Source organism: Sus scrofa, chromosome X (genome assembly GCF_054392235.1).
Source record: "Sus scrofa isolate SSC_HxYL_T2T_F1_AM1 chromosome X, Sscrofa_HxYL_maternal_Yorkshire_Landrace_v2.0, whole genome shotgun sequence".
Lineage (NCBI taxonomy): Eukaryota > Metazoa > Chordata > Mammalia > Artiodactyla > Suidae > Sus > Sus scrofa.
Genome location: NC_139401.1, coordinates 43,627,383 through 43,655,364, shown reverse-complemented (window position 1 = coordinate 43,655,364; position 27,982 = coordinate 43,627,383). Strand labels below are relative to the sequence as shown.

Below are 27,982 nucleotides of genomic sequence, written 5' to 3'. Positions count from 1 at the left end.
GAGATAGGGAAATTATCCTGAATTATTCAGGTTATCCAGGTAGGCCTGGTGTAATCACAAGAGTCCAGAATAACAAGGAGGTAAGAAAGTCAAAGGCCAAAGACAATGTAGAGACAAGAGATGCTGTGATATGGATCCATGAGCCAAAGGAGTGGAGGTGGCCTCCAGAAGTTGGAAAAGGCAAGGAAACAGAGCCTCCAGAAAGAACCAGCCCTACTGACAAGATTTTAATCTCATAAAACTCATTTGGGATTCTAACTCCCAAAATTTTAAGATAATTAAGTTTGTGCTGTTTTGGCTACCAAATTTGTGGTACCTTATTAAAACAGCAATTGAAAACAAATATAGAAGGCCATGCTCAGAGAAGAAAATTTGTGGAGTGAGTTCCCATTTTCACAGCAACTAAAACGGTGTCAGGCACTATATGTAAGGTAGTGGGTCATCAGTAGAAAAAGCAGTCTTTCTGATACAGAAAACCAGAAGAAACCATAATCCCAGAAAGAAGTCAGAGAAGGGAACCCTAAATTCTGTCTGTCTACATGTCTTGCTGACTCCTGCACGCAAGCTATAAATTCAAAACAGCTAAATTAAAGACAAAAGATTTAAACTGATACTTAAGCTGCCACCTGAAGAAACCAAGTTTGCAGCTCAAGTTCAATAAAGTTAACTGCCTGATAAAAGAGAAAAAAAAATCACTCACTAGAATAACCAAATCAAGAGTTAGTATAATTTTCATCATGTCCAGTACTCAACACAAAATAACAAAGATCCAAGAATGTAGAACACATTCTCAAGAAAAAAGGAAATCAACTGAAGCCAAACACAAAATGACAAAGATGCTAGAAAAGGCAGACAAGGTAAATTTTACAGTGGCTATTTTAATTGTATCAACAAACTAAAACAAAATATGCACATGAATAATGAAAGGATGAGAAATCTCAACAGATAAATTAAAAAAAAAGAATTCAATGAGAAATCTAAAACTGAAAAATATAATGTATCACAATATAATTCTACGGATTGAACTAATAAGTAAAGATGACCCCAAAATAAAGAAATGAACAAAAAATTATTTTAAGAAATAATGACAAAAACTTCCCAAATTTAACACAGATTCAAGATGCTCAAATGGGATAAACATAAAAGATGACCACATAGCAGTTATCATGATCAAGCTTCAGGAAGCCAAAGAGAAAAAGCAAATCTTTAAAGAAGCAAACAATAAAATGCATACAGGGAAACAGGGGTTTGATTAAGAGATGACTTCTAATCAAAAAATATGGAAGCAAGAAAAGAGCAGAATTTCACTTGGGAAAAAAACTAGACTTATAATGGTGATCATTTTGAAATACATAGAAATACTGAATCTCTATGTTGTATAACAGGAACTAACACAGTGTTGTACGTCAATTATAATTCAAAAACACACACAAAGGAGGAAAGAATACTAATGGGGAAAACATAATCTCTTTAATAAGTGGTCCTGGGAAAACTGGAGAGCTACATGTGAAAGAATGAAATTAAGACATTTTCTCATACCATACGCAAAAATAAACTCAAATTGGATTTTAAAACCTAAATGTAAGACTGAAAACCATAAAACTCCTGGAAGAAAACATAGGCAGAGCATTCTTTGACATAAATCATAGCATTATTTTGGGGGATATGTTTCCTAGGGCAAAGGAAACAAAAATAAAAATAATAAATGAGACAATTAAATTTAAAAACTTGGAATTCCCATTGTGGCTCAGCAGGTTAAGAACCCAACTAGTATCCATGAGGATGTGGGTTCCATCCCTGGCCTCACTCAGTGGGTTAAGGAACTGGTGTTGCCACAAGCTGTGGTGTAGGCTGCTGATGCAGCTCAGATCAGGGCGTTGCTGTGGCTGTGGCATAGACAGTTGTAGCTCTGATTCCACCCCCAGCGTGGGAACTTCCATATGCCACAGGTGCAGCCCTTAAAGGAAAAAAATAAATAAAAACTTAAAAGCTTTGGCAAAGCAAGGAAACCTTTGACAAAACAGAAAGACCATCTACTGAATGGGAGAAAATATTTCTAAATGATACGACCAATTAAGGGGTTAATCCCAAAATATATACAGACAGCTCATACAACTATATATCAAAAAAATGTGATTTAAAAATAGAAGACCTAAACAGACATTATTCCAAAGACATACAGATGGCCAATGGGCACATGAAGAGGTGCTTAACATTGCTAATCATCAGAGAAATGCAAATCAAAACCACCTGTCAGAAGAGCTATCATCAAAAAAACCCACAAATAACAAATGATGGTGAGGATGTGGAAAAAACACTGTTAGTGAGAATGTAAGCTATACAGCCACTGTGGAAAACAGTATGGCAGTTCCTCAAAAAAACTAAAAATAAAAGTACAATATGATCTAAAAATTCTACTCCTGGATATATATCTGAAGAAAATGAAAATACTAACTCAAAAAGATATATGCACCCCAAAGTTCATGGCATCATGAACAACAGTCAAGATATGGAAGCAACCTAAGTGTCCATCAACAAACTAATAGATAAAAGATGTGTTATATACATATATACAATGGAATACGACTCAGTTATAAAAAAAATGAAATCTTGCCATCCTTATCAACATGGATGGTTAATGAAGTAAGTCAGATAGAGAAAGACAATGTATGTTACCACTTACATGTGGAATCTAAAAATATAAAACAAATGAATATAATAAAATAGAAATAGATTCACATATATAGAAAACAAACTAGTGGCTACCAGAGGGGAGAGGAAAGGAGGGTAAGGGATAGGGGAATAAGAGATTCCAAGCACTATGTATAAAACAAGCTGCAATGATATATTATACAGCACAGGGAATACAGCCAATATTTTATAATAAAAAAAGCAAGCCAATCCATAATTCTCTATTAAGAAAAAAATGCCCTTTTAAATTAAGTCAAAAAAATACTTTCAGATAAAAGAAAATATTTCCACCAGACCTTTGGCCTAAAAGAAAATGACAGTACATGGTAACAATTCATAGAAAGTAATGAAAAGCATCAGGAACAGTAACCATCTGGGTAAATAAAATTACTATTACACTGTAATATATGGGCCTGTTCAAAGCAAAATAACATCACCTTGTAGAGTTAATAATGTACACCTAAAACATATAACAGCTATTACATAAAGGACATAGGTGGGTAAAAGGTGGACCTGTATAACTGTAAACTTCCTACATTTTACGTGATTTGGTACAATATTAACTGAGACTTGGCTGAGAAAAAATAAAGGTTTATACTATAATCCCTAAAACCACCACTGAATAAATAATGAAAAGAATAACAGTTGAAAAGACCAATAGGAAAAGTAAAGTAAAACTGTAAAATAGACTGAAATATAAGGGGGGGGGGGGTAGTAAGGAGGAACATAAGACCAAGAAACTGAGAAAATAAACATAAAAGAAAAATCAAGTGAAAGACACAAACCCAATCATATCAACAATTTCATCAGCTGTCAGTGGCTCAACAGTACAAGTACAAAGCAGATATTTTCAGATTGGATAAAAAGCAAGACCCATTTAAAAGCTATCTACAAAAGTAATGTAAAGATGCCATAGGTTGAAAAGAAAAGTATATCTCACAGAAATAACAAACCTCAGAAGAAAGGAATGGCTAAATTAATATCAGATAAAACATATCAAAACAAAAGGAATTACTAGAGGTAAAAAATATTTATTAATGACAAAAGGGTCAGTTCATCAGATAAAAATAACAATCATAAATGTGTACATATCTAATAAGAGAGCTTCAAAATATACTCAAGAACAAAAGGGCAAAATGAAGACATTTCCACAATCACAGCAAGAGATAATAATCTCTCAGCAAAAGACAAAGACAAAAAATTTGTCTAAGACAGATAAAATGTGGAAAAACTATCAACTACCTTTACCTAAATTTTATTTATACAACTAACAAATGCAAATGTGTGCTTGTTTTCAAGTGTTGACCCAATAAAGAAATCTCAATACATTTTCAAAGAATAAAATCATGACAGATATACTGCATAAATGAAACAGAAATCACTAACCCTATGAGATACCTAAAATAACTTAAGTATTTTGAAATTATATATCTAAATACCCTATGGATAAGAAAGTAGAAAGCATTTTCAAATGAATGATAATGAAAATTTTAAATATAAAAATTTCTGGGATACAGTTAGCAATACTAAGAGAAATACATACCTTTAAATACATATATAATAATTAAATACATAAATGTTAAATATATAATATTATAGAAAAGTATAAAATCTAGAAAAATCAATGATCTAAACCTCCATCTTAGGAAATAAGAGAACAAGGAGAATCGGGAATCAATAAAATAGGGAATCGATGAAATATAAAACAGAAAAACAATATTGAAGAAAAAATACTCTATGGAACAAAAATCTGACACTTTGCAAAGATCAGTAAAATTGATCCTCTAGCCAGGCTGACCAAGAAAAAAACAAGAAGAGCAAATTACCAATATTAGGATTCGAAGAGGGTACGTTTATAGCTTCTAGAGTTATTTGAGGAGAAATAGGGTTAAAAGAGAAAAAATAGTAAATCTGACAATTACATGAATTAGACAAACCCTTGAAAGACAAAACAAAACTGAACCAATAAGTAACAGAAAGCCTGAATAGCCCTGTATTTATTCAAGGGATTCAATTTATAGTTAAAAACTCTTCACAAAGAAAACTCCAGGCCCAGATGACTTTACTGATATATTCTACTCAACTTTAAGGAAGAAATAAACCCTACATAAACATTCACAAAATAGGTAATAGTTCCCAACTCTTTTTAATGAATCCAGAATGATACTGATATAAAAATCAGACAGAAGTCATGAGAAGAAAATCACAGCGTAACATCACTTACGAACAAAGATGCAAAAATCTTTAACAAATTATTATTACATTGAGCCAACAGCATATAAAAAGAACAATACATATGACTAACAGGGGTTTATCCAAGGAACATCTGAAAAATCAAGAAATGTAACTAACCATATCACACATTAAAAAAGAAAATCCATAGTATCTCAATAATAACTATTTGACAAGTTCCATACCTATTCATTATAAATGAAAAAGAAAAAAAGAAAAACCAATCTTTAAGTAAAACTAGTAACAGAAGAAAACAACTTCAATCTAAAGCTACAAAAATTCTATAGCTAACATCATATTCAATGGTGAAACCTGAATATTTTCCCCCCAAGATCAGGAACAACACAAGGACATTCCCTTCTCTTCAACACTATATTGGAGGTCTCTGCCAATCCAATAAGGCAAGAAAAAGATTAAGTAGTATCCACAGATTAGAAAAGATCTGCTGGCAGCATGATAACATAGCTAGAAAATCCCACGAAATCTAAAGCAAAGCTACCAGAACTAACAATTTATCAAGAGAGCAGGATGCTAGGTAAATGTACAATAATCCACAGTGCTCCTGTACAACAGTATCAATAGGAAATAAAAGTTTACAATAACTCCAATCACAACAGTATCAAAAAATAAAATAAAGATGAACTAAATAAAATATGTGCAATGGAAACTATAAAATATTACTGAGGGAAATTAAAGAAGACCTAAATAAATGGCAAGATATACCATGATTGTAGACAAGCAAACAATCATTAAAAGAGTGAAATTCTCCTCAAACTGGTTTATGCATACAATGCGGTCCCAATTAAAATCCTAGCAGGAGAAATTGGCAAACTCCTTCTAAACTTGATAGAGAAAGGCAAAGGACCTAGAACAAAAACTAAATAGTTTTGAAAAAGAACACAGAGAACTTAGAGTGCTTGCTTCTAAGACTACAGTAACAAAACAGTATGATAATGGCTTTAAAATAGACATATAGGACATAACCCAACAGGAACATAATAGAAGATCTAGCACTAGACCCAAAATTAAATGGTTAATTGATTTTTATCAAAGAGGAAATAGTAATTCAATTTTGAAAGGACAGGGACTTCCCATCATGGCTCAGTGGAAACGAATCTGAGACTAGCATCCATGAGGATGCAGGTTTGAGTCCCTGACCTTGCTCAGTGAGTTAAGGATCTGGTGTTGCTGTGGCTGTGGTATAGGCCAGTGGCTACAGCTCCGACTCGCCCCCTAGCCTGGGAACCTCCATACGCCAAGGGTAAGGCCCTAAAAAGACCAAAAAACAAAATTTTTTTTTGAAAGGACAATCTTCCCAACAAATGATGCTAGAACAACTGTATATCTGTTCATGGCAGGAAAAAAGAACACTGACACTCATCTCACATTATGAACAACTTGAAATGTATCATAAACCAAAATGTAAGAAATGTGATTATAGAACACAGGGGGGAAAAAGCTGACGAAATCTTTATGATCTTTCAGTAGGCAAAGACTTCTTAGCAGAACACAAAAATCACAAGCTATAAAAGAAAAAATTAAATGGACTTCATAAAAATTATAAATATTTTCTCTTTAAAAGGCACAATTAAAAAAAAAAAACAAAGGGAGTTCCCATTGTGGTTCAGTGGGTTAAGTACCCAATGCCTCTCTGAGGATGCAAGTTTGATCCCTGGCCTCACTAAGCGGGTTACAGACCCAGTGTTATATAGGCCTGGGCTACAGCTCCAATTTGACCCCTAGCCTGGGAACTTCCATATGCTGCAGATGCGCCTCTAAAAAGAAAAAGAGAAAAAGAAAAAGAAAAAAGCAAGCCACAGACTGTGAAAAATATTTCCAAAATATATCTGACAAAGGGCTTTTATTCAGAATATGCAAAGAGCCCATGCAACTCAATTCAGAATACAAAAAAAGAAATTAAGCAGTTCCCTCATGGCTCAGAGCATTAAGGACCCCGTGTTGTCACTGGCTGTAGCTCTGGTTACAGCTGTGGCAAGGGTTCAATCCCTGGCCCAGGAACTTCTGCGTGCCGTGGGTAAGGACAAAAAAAAAAGTTAAAAACGAGCAAAGGATGTGAACAGGTAATAACAAAAGAAGGTTTATGAAAGGCCAATAGCACATACAAGAAGCTCAACATCACTATTATTAGGGAAATGCAGATAAAAATCAAAATGAAAAGCCACTACTTAACTACTAGAATGGCTAAAGTTAAAAGATTGACAATACAGAGTGCTAGCCAAGACACAGACAATTGATAAATCTCATATATTGCTAGTAAAAATGTGAAATGGTACAGCCACTTTGGAATATAGTTTACCAGTTAACCCTACAACTGCAATATGACCCAACAATTCCAAACCCTAGGTATATACACCAAAAGAAATGAAAACCTATGTCTATACAAAAGAAATAATGTTCAAAACACTTCATTCATGTTTACCAAAAGCTGGACACAACCCTGAAGTCTATCAACTAATAAATTGGAAAATTAATTGCGGTATAATCATTTTATGAAACACTACTTGGCAATGACAAGGAATACAATATTGATACAACATGGATGAATCTCAAAAACAGCATGCTAAATGAAGGCAAAAAAATACATGCTATTTGAATTGTTATGTGACATTCTAGAAAAGGAAAAATTAGAGAGACAGCAGATAACTACCTGGTTGCCTGGGACCATGGTTAAGAATGAGAATTCAGCTATAAAGGGGAACAAGGGAACACTTCGGTGACAGAAATGTTCTGTATCTTAATTGTGATAATGACTATACAACCCCATATTAACTGCCTAAATGTAGCAAATTTGAACACTTAAAATAATGTGAATTATACCTCAAAAAAGCTGGAGAGAAAAATCATCAGCTATTTTGTGGAGTTAATTATTTTATTTGGAAAAACAAACAAAGAAAGAACAGCCAGGGAAATCCTAAAAGCAATGAAGAAAGGGTAGCACTACCATATACATTCTGTATAATGAAAACATCTTGCTAAAAAAAATAGTATAGTATTAATTCATGAACTAATGAGATAGATCAGAAAAACCCTAAATAAGATAAAATCACATTTGAAAATTTAGCATACAACTACGGCAATTAAATTAGTAGAGAAAGATGTATTTTTTAACAATATATTGTGTTTGGCAAAAAGACAAAAAAAAAAAAATGTATTGTGTTTGGATAAGTAGCCATAGGAATAAAATAAACTTAGATGTTCCTCACACTATAAACCAGGGATAAATCCCAAATGGATCAGATTTAAATTTAAAAAAAAAAAAATTCAAGTACTAAAAGAAAATGTGGATGAATTTCTCTAACAGCTGGGAATGAGGAGAAAAACTACCTTGTGATTCAAAATCTAAATGCAATATAGGAGAAGACCGAAATTTTACTAGACAGAAATAAGTTCTGTATGGGCAAAAACAAATACACAAAAGCAAAGTAAAACAACAAAAGGAAAACTACAATTTTTATCACAAAGAATATATACATCATACATAAAATATGGCTATATATAACAAAAAGAAAACAATGGCCCAATTGAAAAATTGGCAAGACAAGTGAACAAATATCTCAAAGAAAAGGAAATACATATTGTCTAAACTTCAATTAAAAATTCAACTAAGAGGAGTTCCCACTGTGGCTCAGTGGTGAAAGATTTGGCATTGCCCCAGCTATGGCTTGCACCCTTTCCCTGGCCTAGGAACTTCCATATTCCACAGATGGGGTGTGTGTGTGGGGGGGGGGGGGGGAGACACCACAGTTAAGAAAATGCAAATTAAAACAACAATAAAGAGTCATCCTGTGGCACAGCAGGTTAAGGATCCAGTATCACCAGTGCAGTGGCTAGGATTACAGCTATGGCGTGGATTCCATCCCTGGCCAGAGAACTTCCACATGCCTTAGCAAGGCAGGAAGGCAAGAAGACAGGCAGACAGGCCCATTTATGTCTTCCTTTTTCAGCCTGATAACACCATCTTCAGACTTCTTTAATTCGCACGTACCAATTTAAGACAACCAAAGAATCATTTTGTTACCATTTAGTTTTACTGGCTTTAACTCACACTTTGGATCATCTTTGACATAAACTATGTCAGAATAATCGGATTCTATTAAAATACAAGGTGGTTCATATAAGAGAGCACATATGAAGAACACTCATTTTCCCCTTCCAATCCCTTTTCCATAGAAGTAATATTTTAAATTAACAAAACAAGCAAAAAAGCAAGGGCACAATTCATTTAGAGTATAACCAGCAGTAACCTGATAAGGAATGGGAAAGCAGGGGGAGGGAAGGGGCATACAAATGTGCACTAACCTTCCAGTAGTCAGATTGTAAACTGTAGTACCTCTGGTATGCAGATAATGCTGAAAGAGGGGGGAAAAAGCATGAGTCACAACTATGTCCCATTTCAAAATCAAATACAAGTTTTAAGAAACATTATAACAAACTTCTCACCATACCCACCTCCCAGCAGATAGTGATGTTTAAATCCAAATAATTTAGAACTCTGGGGCCTCCCTACTCATGGTCAGACACGGTAACAAATGTCAAATACATAGGAGTTCAAGGAAGTAAACCATAGTCACATTTCAGACATGCACTTCAACAGAATATAGGCAACCTCTTGAATCAACTTGACCCTCCTCAGAGACCAAATCTGATAAACGGATTAATACTCCAGAATGTGACAGGTCATTTGTTCTAACAACAGATCTCATTTCCAAGAATGACTAAGAGCTCAACCACCTCAAGGAGCAATTCTTGAACAATAGCTGACTCTTGAAAAACACAGGGATAAGGAACACTGACCCTTAGCACAGTGGAAAAATCAAGTATAATGTAGAGTTGGCCCTCTGTATCCACAGATTCAACCACCCATAGAGCAATGTAGTACTGCAGTATTTACTACTATAAAAATTCCATGCAGGAAATTCTCTGGTGGTGTACTGAGTTAAGGATCCATGATGTGGCTCGGGTCACTGCTGTGGCACAAATTCAATCCCTGGCCTGGGAACTTCTGCATACCAAGAGGTGCAGCTGAAAGGGGGGGAAAAAAACTCCATGTGTAAGTGGACCTGTGAAGTTCAAATCCCTGTTGATCAAGCATTTTTTTGTGCTACTTCCTTTCATACTAGCAACAAAAAACACAGCCCACAATTATCTTACTCCAAACTTCAACTCATTCTAAAACAGAGCATCCCATATCCCTAAATCCATCTCAGCGTATAAAAAGCTCTGGAAAAAATTAAAATTGTCTCTCAGTATCTGCAGGGGATTGGTTCCAGGACCTGCTACAGATACCAAAATCCACAACACTCAAATTCCATAGTTGGCCCTGCATGGCCACAGATTCCACATCCGCATACTGCAAACATAGTCATACGTATATGTATTGAAAATATTCTGCATATAAGTGGACCTCCACAGTTCAAAGCCGTGTTGTTTAACAGTCAACTGTAATGCTTGTCAATCCAAAAACTCAGTGAGGAGGAGCTAACAAAATAAAGAAAAGTTATACATGCACGTTAGAATTGGCAGACAGCCCCTTTAAGAAAAAAACAACTCATGAACAATAAATAAGTTATGGGGATATAATCTACAGCATGATGACTATAATTAATATTGTATATTTGAAAGTGGCTAAGAGTAAATCTTAAAAGTTATTGTAAGAAAAAAATTGTAACTGTACAGTGAAAGATGTTAGCTAGACTTACTGTGAACATACCAAAATACATGCAAATATCAATTCATTATATTATACACCTGAAACTAATGTTATATATCAATATCTCAATTTTTAAAAGTAACTTATATTTTCCAATAAGATTTTCAAAACTTTACACTGTAAAAATATAGATGGTGGAAATTAACATTATTTACAACCTCATGTATAATGTTTTCATACTATTTATCAATAAACAGCCGAAATACATATGAATACCAGAGAGAACTTTCTGAATATGTTCAAATTAGAGAGGCATCACCCAAAAACATCATCACATATCTGAACATGTAACTTATTTGAATAATGCTCATGTTTTGCACCAAGATGATGTCAACCAACCTATTACTGGAAGGACATTTAGACTAATTCCAGTTTAGAGGAAGAGATGATTTTAAGCCATCTTCCATTTCCTAGTTATTCATACAGAAGTGTAGCTAGCTCACAAAGATCATTGATTAATGGCTTTCTAAAAAGAAAAGCTAACCAACTTATCAACCTGCTATGACACAGTGGGTTAAGAATCCAACTGCAGCAGCACAGAGGCACAGGTTCAATCCCTGGCCCAGCACAGTGGGTTAAAGGATCCAACGCTGCCACGGCTGCAACACAGATCACAGCTGCAGCTCAGATTCAATCCCTGGCACAGGAACTTCCACATGCCGTGTGTGCAGCCATTAAGGGGGGGAAAAAAAAAGATGAAGCCCATAAAAGATAGTAGCAGAAACAGATGGAAAGTACCTGGATACTTCTAGACTTCAAAGAACTATGTCTAGTACACAACTCACCTATGAACTTCCAATTATGTGAAGGAATAAACCATAAACCTCCTTATTGTTAAAGCGAGAATCAGGTCCTCAATATTTTTGCCCAAAAACGTCCTTTCCAATAGAAGCCAGGGTCCCTGACAATTTCATGCAGTCACTATACCAAACTTGGACTGTCCTTTGAACGGTGAAAAAGAATTTCAACAAATTTAGAGGGTAAGTCTCCAGTAACCTGAATAATAATATATATTACATAATGTCATAAAATTTTCATTTTTAGAATTTGTGGAGCCCTTCAAGAGACAGTATGATGTCCTCCAAAGTAACCGAAACTGAAGTGCAAGAAGCCTATGTGATTATTAATTAGAAGAAACATGGTGTCTGTACAATAGAATGAACTGAGAAATAAATACAAACCCTCAAATTTAAAGTCACAAAAGGAAATGCTTCAAACTGCAAGCACAGATTTGTAAATGAGACACTTCTTCCATGAGCATTTGTTACCTTTAAATTCACTTACACATTACTCAACAATTATACTTCGCCCCATTAGGCCTGGATTCCTATTTTAAGAAAAATACTAACATATTTTGTTTCTTTAATCCAAGTAAATCATTAAAACTCTACAAATACCCATCACCAGAGTCTCCCTAGTGAAATCTTTTCAACCAAAGCACAGTCCTTATTTCTAATCTTTAAGTCAGTTACTTATCTGTGAAAATAAATCCTACTCCACTGTAACCAGGTTTTTCTAAAGTCTTTAATAGAGAATGAGGGAAATCCTTATAACGCTTAAAACGAGTTTCAGGATTGTAGCATATGTCTAACTGGGCTTTTCCTCCCCTAAATCATCTAATGTTCACTTTGTACTCCCTGGGTTATTTATTGGCTCAAAAAGTCCTTGTTCATCCCACCAAGAAATCTTTTTAACAGTACCTCATGCAAGACTGTCATTTTCCTTTTTGCCACTTAACCAAGAATGGTGTCTTCAAACATATTAATTTCAACTCTCCATCAACCTATTTCCAAAGCTCAGATCTTTTTAATCCTTGTAATCAACCTCATTTATAGATAGACTTTGAACTATCTTTTTCCTAATTTCGAGTTTTAATTTTATTTTTTAAATTAGCCCACTTATAGTCCTTGTAGATTTAAAAAAAATGAAGAATACAATGAATTTAACAGATTATAGACAACTGGCAGAGTACTAACAAAGGAACTGGGTCTAAAATAAATAAATGCTAATGAAAATAAAAAGAACAAAAAAGCAAATGAGAACCAGGTTAAATTTAACTGCTATAACAACTTAAGGATTCTATAATCTTTCTCACATTCTCTTTTACTTTGCCCTTTACCTAATGAAAACAGGAGGAGTAGAATCAAACGAGGAAAATTATCAAGGATAAAAGAAATCGCCAATACCTGTCCTTTAACATAATCATGCAGTACCATTTTTATACATAAAAATGATAAAATTAAATATTAATAACAGTAATACTCAGTAGTGTTAAGAAAAATACACAATAGTAGCAAGAATTCAAGAAAATAGGCAGTCTTATCATTCTACTAGTACTCTAAGTATAAATTAGCAAAACTTTTGTAGCGCAAATTATGTGTGTGGTGTGTGTGTACGTGTAGGGCGTGTGTGTGTGTGTGTGTGTGTGTGTGTGTGTGTGTGTGTGTGTGTGTGTGTGTGTATCCTTTCACTCAGTAAAACCTACCACATCAAGGTATTCCTTCTAGGAATACAAACACGAATGTGATCAGAGTAGCTACAAGGACAGACAATATAGTGATTATATTATTAGCAAAAAAGAAAATAAGAGTCTATATGTCCAACTAGAATACTATGCAGGGAACCAAAACGTTACAAAGCATGTTTCTGAGACAGAGAGATTAACATGATACATTATGCTAAGGTTGCAGGGTTTACTTCCATTTTTAAATACTGAAAATTTATTCTAATAGAAAAGCCTCTAAGATTTATATCAAAAATGTTTTTTAGGAGTTCCCGTCATGGCTCAGTGGTTAACGAATCCAACTAGGAACCAGGAGGTTGCGGGTTCGATCCCTGGCCTTGCTCAGTGGGTTACGGATCCAGCTTTGCCGTGAGCTATGGTGTAGGTTGCAGACGCGGCTTGGATCCCGCATTGCTGTGGCTCTGGCGTAGGACGGCGGCTACAGCTCCGATTCGACCCCTAGCCTGGGAATCTCCATATGCTGCAGGAGCGGCCCAAGAAATGGCAAAAAGACCAAAAAAAAAAAATGTTTTTTAAAAAAAGATTTGCCTCTAGATGATAAAATAACAATGAGTCATCAATGCATTCCCACAATACTTAAGTATTAAGTAGTTAGTAGCAAGGTAGATGCAGTGAAATACAAATGTGAACAAAACACATGGCTCCTGCTCTTAAGCTGTTTACCTTTTATGGCTAAACACACACACACACGTGCCTACATACACACTGATGTTTTTCTTTAAACAATGAAAATATTATTTGTGTAAATGTCAAAATAAGAGTACTTCTTTGAGTTCTCTGGTGGCTTAGCAGTTAAGGATCTGGTGTTGTCAGTGCTATATAGCCTGGTTTGATCCCTGGCACCTATGCACGCCATAGGCGCAGCCAAAAAAAAAAGAGTACTTTTGTGTTACAATTAGGGAATGATGGGGTTCCCAATGTGGCTCAGTGGTAACAAACCCAACTAGCAGCCATGACAATGCAGGTTCAATCCCTGGCCCCACTCAGTGGGTTAAAGATTCGGCGCTGCCATGAGCTGCTGTGTAGGTCACATACACGGCAGAGTACTAACAAAGGATGTAGTTAGCTGTGGTGCAGGCCAACAACTGCAGCTCCAGTTTGACCCCTAGCCTGGGAACTTCCATTCGCCACACCTGAGGCCCTAAAAAGAAAAAAAAGAAAAAAAAAAAAAATTAGGGGATGGTCAACATTATCTAATGAGCACCATCAGGAAGGCAACAAGATACAGTAGGAAAAGCAGTAGGAGTTTAGGTAAACACAGGTTCTAATCCTGACCTAGGAGACTGGGACATCAAACCATTTGATCTGAGTTATTCCCTTACAGGTCACAAGCAGCCTAAAAGGTTTGTCAGTAAAAGAGTAAGGTGAGCAAAAAATAAAAAGAGAAGTCCAAAGCCATATTGTAATTCATTTGGAATTAAATAAAGTGATCTAGAGAATTAAGAGTAGGGGCATAAAGAGGGTAAAGATAAAGATATAGCTGGTGACAGAGACTTTCTTTTTACACGCTTGGAAATATTATGGCTTTGAGTTAAGATTATCAAGCAAGAGAAAGAGGATGTGACTGATGACAAGTCCACAGAATAAAGGGATGAAAAGAAAGTACAGGTTAAGGGATAGCCTTGCCAGAAAAACAGGAGTCTTCTTCAGAGTAAGATGCAACAAATATAAGGAAGGAAAAGATTTAAAATTCAATCTATACTCATACTAGACTATGCACTAACTGCAGGCAGAACTCAGTATTTCTCTTTTCATCCCTAGCACTATAGGCAGCAGGTTAGCTGCTAGTGGGTGAGTCTATGGGTATGGAAGGGAAGGGAACAAAGGAAGTACAAATAAATCTGTCAGTTGCACTGACTGACATCTTTGGGTCAGAACAGGTTATGGTTGCCTAAGATTATTAGGTCAATAGATCTTTGACTTGTTTTATTTTGTTTTATATGAGGTTGAACTGAAAAGTTATACCTATACCCTGCAATAACTGAGATCTCAGAGAGCTTATATTAACTTTTATTGTATATAAATGACTGAAACATCTAGCTCTCCAGCACCTTTCTGCCTTCTCAAATCTATGACTGCCTACAACACATCTTCCCTTATATGTACCATTAATACATATTAACATTTGAAAAACCCTCTGGACAGCTCCAACACATCAGACCGTTGTTCCTAAGATTACAGAGACAAGCAGACAAGAAGTTGGAAAAGCAAAGAAACAAATCAGGAATCCATTTACTCCTACATCGGTATCTTCAACTGCGCTTTAAGTCAAATTAATATACCTAATGAAATCTCAGATTTACCATTTCTTCATTGTTATTAAAATAATATACTCCTCAAGGTCTTTAACATCTCACATTTGGCTTACTACAAGAAACATCAAAGAGCTGTCTTATCTGTATTCCCTCAATGTGTTCTGCCACCAGCTCTCTAGTTCGTGAAGCTACTTTTGCTTGTCGGCTAGATACGAGCTTCTGACAATGTGGGTTATGGTCACTATTTTTCTTCCCTGGGCAATTTCTTAATTGCATTTTCTAATTCTACACCATAAGCAGTCCAAATAAAATCAGTGATTCCTAAATTATGGTGGGAAGGAGTGGAGATACCATCATTTTTTGTATCACTAAATACATTAAATAAAGTTATACAGAGAAATAGGGAACAATGACTGTGAATGCAATGAAAACACAAGAATCATCATCTTAGCTATTATTAGCTTTCAGAGATACACAATATTCATTCTATGGATATTACATGTCAGCTTATGTCAGTTTTCTGGATTTTTATTTTATTTTACTATTTTAACACAAAGTAAATTTGTATCATATATACCATGAAAACTAAGTCCCAATGGCTATCTGAAAGAAGTTTTAAATGAAGAGCAGATTCTTAAAAGAATCACAACCTTTAGTTCCAACAGCCAATAATAAAGAAGTGAATCACATAAGGAGAGAAAAAAAAAGTCAATTTTTGGAGAAGCCAAACTCAAGATCTATTACTGGAAAACATGAACTTTATATCCTTATAATGTATCTCCTAGGATGGAGTGTTATCATTCCACCCAAGAAACACAAAGAGTAAGACCAAAAAAAGCTCACCAACTCTGACTTAAGACTTCTTGGCATGTAACTTGCCCATGGCATTTGTAACTGTTGAGGAACTAAAACAACTAAAAGTAACAGAATGCAACAAATAAATGACAATTACTTGAAGGAAGGAGAAAAGGGAGAAAATTTCAGGGAAAATGTCCAGCTCACCACAAACCATGAAGAAATTATTTTTACAAGTTTCAAGGTTTTCACACTAATATCAGGAATGATTAATTATTGCCTCTCTTTCAACTAATTTCTTTACCTCTGGAATTCTTACTATCTATACCCCAAGTCTCCTGCCTCATAATTTCAATCTTTTTGTAATGCTACTGTGTACTCTGAGATAATTTGCTACATGATTTTTTTAAGCAACCAACATAACTTCATGACTATTCTCTCCAATAATTTACCATACATATCTACAGATATTTATACATAATTTCTATTAATTAAATTGCTCCTAAGATCCATCACATATATTCACGAGAATATATATGCTTGTCCTTCAGCCCAGCGTTCTCTGTCTCTGAGGTTGTTCTTCAACCCAAAGAAGAGAAATCACAGTACCATCTCCATGCCTTAAGGCAGCCTGTCTGACAGCTCCATCAGCTGTTCAGTTCAGCTGAGGTTAACGGGTTAGCTGCGGGTTAAGAGTAGAAAGGAGGTAAAGTAGACACTGAAAAACCATTCCAATCCCACTTCAAGGAAGGACTGTTGGGAGTCCTGCCTACAAGAGAGCCTCTAACAGTGAGCTGCCTTACACTGTGGAGAGCAATCTTGCCTCAAGTCACACTCCTTCCCACATCCAATGTGGAATGGATGAAGTATAAAGGTCTGGTCACCTTGGCCCAACTTGTGTCAGCTGTGAAGGGCGATTCTAGCTCCAGGGCTAGGAGTTGGCCAATGCTGTCACAGCTTAACGTCTCCCTCTATCCGATGCTGGTTCCATTTCCCACCTTTCACAGTGTTGATCCCAAAGGTACTCCTTACTAGTAAACATCTAGTATGCTGAACTCCCTCCAGAGGAATAAAACCAACAACAGGCCAAGTGCAATGAGCCTCCAGCCTCCATTTTCCCACAATCCTCTAATCAATTATTTTTCTAGGATAAATTCCTAGAAGCCAAATGACCAAATCAAGTGATGGAAAATTTTTTAATCTCTTCATACATATCACCAATCAGAAAGGCTAAAAAAATTTTTATGAGGCCTTTTTTCTTCTGCTTCAAATTCCTGAGATGACATAAAAGATATTTTAATGAATAAATCCATAGGATAATGATAACCAAAGTATACTATCTACAAATCAGAGATTTTTAGAAATTCATATAAGACTTGGAAGCAGATGAGATCAGAATAAGAAATAAGGGCAGGAAAAAAAACACAGCTCAAAATGTACACAAAATAGGGGTTTTGTGTACATTTTCTCCTCCAAAAGTAGAAGCAGTTTTTCGCAACCCAGGCTCAGAAAATTTCACACACAAGAGGACTCTGGACAATAACTAAACTAAAGAGCTGTCCTCAGGGAGTTTCCTGGTGGCCTAGCAGTTAAGGATTCAGAGTTGTCACTGCCGTGGCTCGGGTTCTATCGGGTTCTATCTCCGGTTCAGGAACCTATTTGGCTGCGGGCACGGCCAAATAAAAACTGTCCTCAGAATCACAGGGCCAGTAAATCCCCCACATACTTACACCTGAGCAGTTTACTCACATGTTCACTACATGGTTTATACTTATTCCCCAATAAATTATGGTTTATAATCTGTTCCCTAAATATAAACATCTATTTGGCTGGTGTTGGAGGTTCTCATCTTGTACTGGTTCCAAAGAGAAAAGGGGGAAGTTGCCTGAGGTAACAAACGTCTCCATAAATTGGTGGCAATGGTGAAGGGAGCTACTAGAAACTACCTCTAGTTTAGGATTTGTAGGAAGATAGAAAAGAGAAGGGATAGAAAGAATTCAATAATTAGTACTTAAAAAGTAATTATTTTTAAGTGAGAATGTGGTCAATAAAGCCTCAAGGAGGATTTAAAACAACAGCAACTCACATCTAGGAAGTAAGAAGCCATCAGTGTGAAACACTAAAATATACTGATACACACACACACACCCCCCCTCTACATCTAGTCTCTCCTTCCTCTTCTATTACAAACAATCTAGCTAATGGCCAGCTATCAATGGCCAACTCATCTATGCAATAGCAAATTGGTTGTGGAGCACATCTTTTTAAGGACTTAAACCCTTAGTTTATCCTTCTCTTCTTCCATCTTATTGGATTAGTCCATCAGCTAGTTTACCAACTTTGTCTAGTTGCCACATGTCCTCTACCACGACCTTCTGGGGGCGGGTACCACACACACCTTCAAAACAAATACCCCTGGATTCTTTGTTACCATTATAAACATTTTATAAATGGAAAGTGCAGTTAAATTCATAGACTAATAAAGTTTTAAAAGCTAGTATTTATTTTTTAATGACCACTAAGCAACAAGGACATACAGCCACACCTGCAAACCTAATTTTCAAGTCCGGGGTCTTTGTTTATATGCTCTAAAATTAGTATGCTCTCCAAGTAAAAGATGCAGCACTGAAAGATCAAACTGCATACAATTCTGTATTTTTTCTTATGTACCAATTTCCTTTAAATAAGTTACTAAGTTTAATTAAAATATCTAATAGACTATTAAATAATTATAATGTCTACTATCCTGAAGTCATTGTGCTAAATACTAACCAGTTTCGCGTAGGAATCCTAAAACCCCTGAGCAGCTATCACCTCCTCCCCTCATTTTAGAGATCACAGACAAAAGCTCAGGGATGTTTATATAATCTGTTATAAGTAATGCAGCTGAAGAGTAAGCATGAGCTGGGAAATAAGCCTAATCAAACCCCATGGCATACCAATAACTATCTCAAAATAAAATTACATATTCATTAAGAACGTATTCACTTGACCTAACATAAAAGTAGTGTAAATTAAACACCAACAATTCTTCACTCTAGCCCTGAAACAACCTTCCAGTTATTTGGCCCACTAAACACATTTGTGGAAAACAAGTTTAAGTCCATCCACTCCACAGTAAAATGTTTAGTATCATCAAAAGGCTCTTGGTTATAAGAATATAGTTTTTCTTTGCTATGGATTTTTGCCCTCGGTATTGAGGGGTGTGGTATTTAGTGGGAGCTTTTAACCTTCTGGGTAAGTAATGGCCTGGGTCAGCAGCTTGGTACGCATCTTGGGGGACTACCTTCAGTTATTTATCTCACTTATTTCCAATAGGAAAAAAATTTCAAATGAATTAAAAAAAATGTTTTATCCAATGCTCAAGCTCATATGTGATCATCTCTCTGTGTTATTTATCTTTATAATAACATGACTACAGATCAGATTTTCATTCAAATATTTTCTAGCTAAAACAGGAGTTAAAGGATAAATAAGAGAAATGCTGAGATTGTGTTACTTTTCCAAAGTGTCCCTCAATGGCTCACTTTCTACTATGGTCGAGCCTTTAAAGGACAGGGATTTTTCACAAGGCATAACAAAAACGGTAGTACACATGTAGGTGTTTATTGGTTTAAATCAACTTATTGCTGATTTACATGGAGTCATGTGAACTTTTCCCATTTCCATCTGGTCCTCTTTTCTTTCCCATAGTTTAGGATGTTCATAAGCTTACAATTTCTTCGAGGTAAAAATGGTTATACCTTCAATAGAGTACAATTATAATTATTTTAAATACACATATAATTCAAACAGTAATTAATAAGGGGAAAAAATTACCTTTTGGATAATCTTCCAATAAGAGGTTGAAGTGACCTAATTGACAAAAGAAATCAGACTCCACTTTTCCTTCAGCTTTTAAGATTAGAGATTCGTAGCAGCGAACAGCCTAGAAATAAAAAATACAAACATTTAAGAGAAAGACAAAACCCTAAAATCCATTTCCTTCCTGAGACAATGCATACAGTCTTCCATTCAATCACCAAGAAATCAATGTATTTTACTTCCACCTCAGACATAACCAATGCAGCATTCTTTTAAAATACCTAAATATTTATTAAAAGAGCCAATAGTTCTGGCAAAAGTGCTTTTCCTACCTATAAAATGGAAATATTTGCCAAATAAGATAACGTGGGTGCACTCTGATAACTTTTTTCATTAGCTATAAATCTGAATTTTTACTGTGGTCCCTGTAGATATAAACAAATAATATCCACCTTCTTTCCCACAGATAAGAAGAATGTTATTGAATTCTGTGAGAATTCATAGAATCTCCAGACTAATAATAATACCTACCATTTATACTGAAGAACTACCTTTTATCATAACCTCTACCATAAAACTGCCTTTCAATTATCTTCTCATGACAGATATACCTCAAACCCACCAGCTCTAACACTGTTCCTAATCTTACCCCCACTCTAACACATGCACATGCACTCACTCTGTTTACTCCCTGAAGGAGAAAAAAAAAATACTATTTTAAGGATATCACTCTTTTTTTGTAACTCAGGAGAGATGGAAAGAACACAATTCTGGAGTCTGACAAATTCCAGTTGTCGTTAGCTACAGGAAATCCTGGGGAACTTATCCTCTCTGATTCTCTGTTTTACTAATACTCAAAGGGCTGATTAAAGGATTAAAACTAGAAAACTTCTCTAAGAAGTTTTCATCACAGTGCTCCGCACTCCACAGGTACTTAACAACTCTTTCTCTACCATCTTCTTAGGTAAGATGATAAGCTCTAACTCTTCTTGTTTCAAGTTTCTCAACAATTTTGTCAAAATTTCCCTGCTAACAATTAGCTATACAATGCTGTTATGTGTTGACTGTGTCCTGAAAGAAATGTGTATGATTTCTCAAATGTGTGAGTACACTCTCACGTTTGGTACCCACAAAAAACGCAACTAGAATAGTTCCATTATCAAAAAATCCTTTCACCAAAGCTTCAAGAGCTTTTGAAGGGATAAGAAAAGTGACGTGCGACAGAGTACTTACTTAAAATGGTTGATTTTTCCTCTCCTGTAAAATATAGATAGAGCCTTTGATGAAGAGTTTCAAATTTACCTATCTAAAATTTACCTATCCAAAGCACATGCATAAATAAATATGCATCAGGTCTGGAGAAGCCTTCCTAAACAAGATGAATTCTGGGATGAGTCTACCATCCTTAAAGTCTACTTATTAAAAGGACCATCCTCAGTTCTCATTCCACTCCTAGCTATCTAAATGTACATAATATAACAAATCACAATAACTTAAAACTAATCATTCTGCTTCCCTATAATTAAAGAGAGTTTGAATGCTACACTGACATCTCAGAAATTACTATAATTTGGAGGCATGGAATTTCAAGATCCTCTTTGTTTAAGTCATATATAATCTTCTCTGGCAGATGGTTAGAGTACAAAAATATAATTTATTTCATTGCTTTTTAATACCAGAGAAATTCATAAAATTATCAGGCTAGTGTGACAATTCTTAATTTTACACTAAATAAAATGAATTTAAAGCTAATATTGGCACTTTAAATAAAGCTATTTACTGTCTTTTTTTTTTAATTTCATAGTAAGATATTTAGAAACTTTTTTCTACTCCTGATAATTTCTTATGTCATTAAATTTACAAGCAAATATAGTTTAACGGTGGGAAAGTATTCAAAATATAAACACAAAGAAATTTTCCTTAATAACCTAAGTGAAAAGCTGGCAATATCCTATACTTCCTCTTATGATAATGTCTTAATGGCACTACCATGTTCATCTATTACCTATCTTCCATTTCCCACAAAACAAAGGAACTCATCTAAAGTAAGTTCTACACACAACTCTGATGTCATGAAACATAACACCAAGTAAAATTCAGAATGGACAATTCGTCTACTGATACACTCAGGTTTGAACAACAGATACATAATAATTTCCAACAAAGCCAGCGTGTACCTACCAACCAATGTTGGTGGTCAAAGATGATGCCGACAGAGCCAAAAATCAAATGAGATGAAGACAAGCAAAAATGCAGAATAAAGGTTCCAAGTACCTTGTGTCCATTTTACGGTGAAACTTCATAAATTTATTTGAAATGTCTGAAGTAAACACTGGTATTAGATATAGGCAAATACTAACAATTTTTTAAAGCATTTAAAGGAAAATAAATGGGGTAATTTTCTGACACTACTAACTCATAAAATAATCTAGAATGAAGCAGTATTTTTGTAATAATATGTTTCATTAAAAGGCTAATTATAAATATAGAAGATAAGCAGTTAGCTTAGATTTAGAACAAAGTTCAGGCAAATTTCTATAAAGCAAAAATACTTCCTGTTTAAAAGGTTACTATAAATTTGAAATGTGCACAAGTAAAATCACTCCCATACAGGAAGTGTGTATTTGTATGCAGAGGCAGAGAAAACCAACTAGACTATATATTAAATGTTACAAATAAAAAGTCTATAGTCCAGCCATACACGAACTTTTTATTTTGTTCATTTTATGTCTGTATTTTCTAGATTTTTCACAACTAACTTATACCATTTCTATTCTTAGAGAACTCACTTAAAAATTATTATGTTTTCCTCCAGGATAATTCATTCTGCCTTTTTTTTTTCTTTTTATGGCCGCACCCGTGGCATATGGAAGTTCCCAGGCAAGGGAGTCAAACTGGAGTTGCAGCTGCAAGCCTACACCCTGGCCACAGCAACACCAGATCCAAGCCACATCTGTGACCTACGACACAGCTTGTAGCAATGCTGGATCCTTGACCCACTGAACAAGGCCAAAGATCCTGCATCCTCACAGACACTATGTCAGGTTCTTGACCCACTGAGCCACAATAGGAACTCATCTATCTTTAGTGTAAGGATATTAAAAATTTGAATGAGGAGTTCCCAAAGTGGCTCAGTGGAAACGAATCTGACTGGTATCCATGAGGATGCAGGTTCAATCCCTGGCCTTGCTCAGTGAGTTAAGGATCCGGTGTTGCTGTGGGCTGCGCTGTAGGTTGCAGATGTGGCTTGGATCTGGTGTTGCTGTGGCTCTGACATAGCCTGGGACCTATAGTTCTGATTTGACTCCTAGCCTAGGAACTTCCATATGCCATGGATGTGGCCCTAAAAAGACAAAAAAAGACAAAAAAAAAAAAAAAAAAAAAAAAAAAAACCACAAAGTAAAATCATTTGTACTAGATCGGCATCATCCAACAGAATGTGATCTGCATCACAAAAATGTTCTATAATTTGTACTGCCCATAGTAGCCACTAGACATGTGTGGCTATTGAGCACTTGAAACATGGCTAGTGAAGACAACTGAATATTTAAGTTATTTCATTTTAAATTTGTATTTAAATTTATATAGACACATGGCTAATGGACAGTGTAGACTAGGTAATTTTTTTTTTTTTTTGGCCATTTCTTGGGCGGCTCCCACGGCATATGGAGGTTCCCAGACTAGGGCTCGAATCAGAGCTGTAGCCACCGGCCTACACCACAACCACAGCGACACAAGATCTGAGTCGCATCTGCAACCTACACCACAGCTCACGGCAACGCTGGATCCTTAACCCACTGAGCGAGGCCAGGGATCGAACCTGCAACCTCACGGTTCCTAGTCGGATTCGTTAACCACTAAGCCACGACGGGAACTCCTAGACTAGATAATTTTTAAAGCTTTAAAACTGAATATTAAATCCATATGATAAAACAACTGAATATTAAAATCCATATGCTAAATATTAAGAAAGCAAAATTTCTTATTTTTATAAATGAAAAACCTATAAAAAATAAAGGAATGTCTTGCACTGGGGATGAGCAACATCCTCCACAAAAATCACTTTTAAATCCTATAGTTGTTACAGTTAGTGGCTTGCACATCTATAATCCTTACCACCTACTGGGAAAAAAAATTGAGAAGGATAATAAACAGTTATTCATTAAATACTAGAATCAAAGGAGAGTAAAGATTCTGTCAGCTAGGTAGAGAGATTGGATGTCTTCTTCCCATTATACTGCCATTTTCCACAATGTCTGATATAATTTGAGCTCAGTAGCTGCTTTATTTTTATTATTTGAAAAATCAGTCATCTCAGACCAGAAATATTATCATTACCCTCTATTTCTGAACCTTGACAGATAAAGTTTAGATAGAGCTCATGAACACAGACATGCAAATAATTTGGTTTCTTTAATGTTAAGCATTAAAGTATTTTATGATAAACTTGGTTAGTGCCTAACTAAAATATGACACTTGCTAATATTTTAGAATTGTTAACTATAGGCCACATTTAAACAAATGATTTTTTTTTTTCTGATTTGAAAGATTAGCTGCAGTAGCTGGATGACATACAAATGGTAGAGAAAAGTAATGTAGATTCAAATACTACAGTGGTTTCCTTTTTTCTCTTTCTTTTTAATGCCTGTCATGAATGCCTGAGATAGAATCTCAACACAGTCCTAGTTTGGCGGTTCCCTTTCTGAAGCCCTTCCTCCTCTATCATGCTCCCAAATGCTTACTGCCTTTCACCTGTAGGCTCTGTCAGAGAAAGGGCCATACCCAAACCTACTATCTCATAATAGGAGCATAATATATTTATTGAATTAATGAAGCAATGTCATGTTATTATTTTAGGTTCTCAAATAACCCTCTCTTCTTTGTCCTAAACTTCCATTTCTTAAGAGCTGCAAGTCAGAATGCTAAGGATTAATCTTATTAGTTATTTAAAATCATTCCCACTAAGATATAAATCACTGGTTTTTTTTTTTTTTTTTGGTCTTTTTTTTTTTTTTTGCCTTTTCTTAGGTTCGCTCCTGCAGCATATGGAGATTCCCAGGCTAGGGGTCGAATCAGACCTGTAGCCACGGGGCTTCGCCACAACCACAGCAATGAGGGATTCGAGCTGCGTCTGCAACCTATACCACGGCTCATGGCAACGCTGGATCCTTAACCCACTGAGAAAGGCCAGGGATTGAACCCGCAACCTCATGGTTCCTAGTCGGATTCGTTAACCACTGCGACACGACAGGAACTCCATATAAATCACTGATGTTTTAAACAAACCAATGGTTTTAAAGGAACCAAAACTTTTAGGCTGAATATAATAAAAGCAAGCACACAGTCCTGCCCATAATTCCTAAAAAGCAGCCACAGATATAAAAGATGGTTTAGCAGCTGACTACTTAGAAAAGATTAGCTGATTCAAGCAGACTACAGGTCAACATGTCATCCATACAATATGGATGCTAAAAACATATCCATGGCCCAAATTAATAAAGCATATTATACAAATCAACACCTGTAATCAGCTCACCAAGGTCTTCTCTGACCAGATCTCTAAAATTATCATTAGTTCTGAGTGCCATATTTTAACAGGTGGTAACATACAGAAGGCTACAAGTTTGATGAAGGATGGAGAAACTATCATGCGAAAATTACTGAACTGAATTTAGCTGAGAATTATCAGGGATGCTTTAGCTTTACTCAAATATTTGAAAAACTGTCACTTCAGGAAGATTAACTGCACTTTGGGTAGCTTCAGACATCAAACCAATGAATGGGTATAACTTATAAGCAAGTTTAACTCAATTCAGTCAGAAGGGAGAAAAACTTAAATATGCCAAATAATAAATGGGTCGTCCTTCTTTGGCTCATATCAATGCAAATGAATAAAAGCTATCAGTGAGAGGTAAAAAGGAGGTAGGAAGGAAATTGTATCTTTCCTTGGATACAGTTCTGAGCTACATTTTTTACACACTCCTTGGACTTCTAGGATATAAGCACACAATGTATATTATATATAATACATACCCACACACAAACAAGTCTATATGTGAACACAGCTCTCCTCACCTAACTCCATGATTACAGTTTATTCACTCTGAATTTCCAGAATTTCTAATATACTATCCTGACCTCCTCTCCCCAAACCATAAAAATATCTGCATCATTAAATCTAATACCCCTCCTAGAAATATGCCTCATGAATCAGAATTCCTTGCCTTTGCAGACACTCAGCAATGCCTTTGCCTGTTTTGAAAACACCTTAGGAATCTCAAAGGGTTGAAAGTACCTGAGTCTAAACCATTTTTTGAAATTTCAACACACTATTTGTTTAATAAAGGAAGAGTTATACACTTAAAATGATAATCTTAAGTATTACTGATTCTTAACAACATATCTACTCCTGAACTCATATCAGACTTCCGTACTTTTTAATTTCATTTACTATTTTTGAAAAGGTAAAATTTACATATCACCAATTCTAAAGGGTATATAATGAAGTTTCCCTTCCAATCTTGATCCCAGCCACCCAGTTCCCTATCTCAGAAGCAACAAATTTAAAAAAATTCCAACTACATTCAGGCTTATTTTGTATAGATGCAAGCACATATATCCCACTTTAGTATTAAAATATACTAACTATATAATTAGTATAACATATACTAAGTATTTATGTTTATATAAACACTGTTCTGTAACTTGGTTCAGATTCTAAGTGTCCCTGATATCCTTTCTCCTCTCCTTTTCTGTTAATAGAACCCTTAAATTTAAGTAGATGTATGTTTACACAGAGTAAATACTGGGATCTCCAGGCATCCTTGTAGGTGTGGCCTGGGGATTAAGTTATGGCCAATGGGATATAAGGAAAGGACATGCTCTGCTCCAACCCCTCCTTCCCCTAGCTGGAGGCACCTAGATGATAGAAGCCACTAGCTGAAGATGGAAAATAGGAAAACAGGAGCCCAAGTTCCTGAAACAGTACAGTTCCAGAGCAGCCCAGAACTGACTGCCTCTGTGAATTCTTCTATATAAGAAATGAGTATGCAGCCCTCTTTCCTCATTTAAAACAAAACAAAACAAAAAAGGGCAGCCTAATGAAGTACTCATTAACACATACCAAAAGGAAAAAGGGAAATAAAAAGAAATCTAGGCCCTCCTATTGTGGCTCTGTGGGTTACAAAACCGACTAGTATCCATGAGGATGCAGGTTCAATCCCTGGCTTCACTCAGTGGGTTCAGGATCCGGCACTGCTGTGAGCTGTGGTGTAGGTCACAGACACGGCTCAGATCCCGAAATGTTGTGGCTATCAATGACTGTGGCTGGCAGCTGCAGCTCGGATTTGACCCCTAGCCTAAGAACTTCCATATGCCACAAGCACAGCCCTAAAAAGGAAAAAAATAAAGAAAAAAGAAATCTAGTTAGCTGCCACCCATACCTAACATTTTCTTGTTTAGAAAATACAAGAACTTACACATCTGTTACTCTACCCTGTCTCCCTCACTCCAATTTTTAACTAATATACATCTTTTGCATCACAACAAAGTCAGTTTACAAAATTTAAGCATACCAAACTTGATTAGAGATTTCTCGGCCTCTCTGGACTCTGTAGTGGATATGCTGGACGCTAATGAGTAAGTAAGCACTATTCAAGAAACTATCATGACACCATAAGTGCCATTTTTTCAAATAAACTATTGAAACTGCTTTGCTATTTACTGCAAAACATTCTCACAGAACCACACTACTGAAATCAAACTAATTTTGTAATTCAAGTGTTAGCTAATATTTGAGCTCTTGATACAAACTAGGCACTATTCTAAGCACTTTACATATATTATTCATTTAATCTTCACAATTACTCTAGGAGATAGGGAGATCCTACTTCACAGACAGGAAAACTGAGGCATACAGAAAGTAAACTCTGTGCTCAAAAATCACAGAGC

At 35.6% G+C, this 27,982-nt stretch overlaps 1 protein-coding gene across 9 annotated transcripts in view; it reads right to left on the bottom strand.

Moving 5' to 3' along the window:
* Positions 1–27,982, bottom strand: part of KDM6A (lysine demethylase 6A) — a 199,810-nt gene that overhangs the window by 116,179 nt on the left and 55,649 nt on the right. For all 9 annotated transcript variants that reach the window (XR_014835286.1, XM_085007699.1, XM_085007700.1 and 6 more), the window contains exons 3-4: positions 20,048–20,156; positions 9,244–9,293 (exon numbers count right to left, since the gene is read on the bottom strand). Coding sequence is in view for 8 of the 9 variants with exons in the window: in XM_085007699.1 (XP_084863825.1) it covers positions 9,244–9,293; positions 20,048–20,156 (159 nt within the window). In the remaining variant the exon portion in view is untranslated. The remainder of the gene's footprint in view (positions 1–9,243; positions 9,294–20,047; positions 20,157–27,982) is intronic.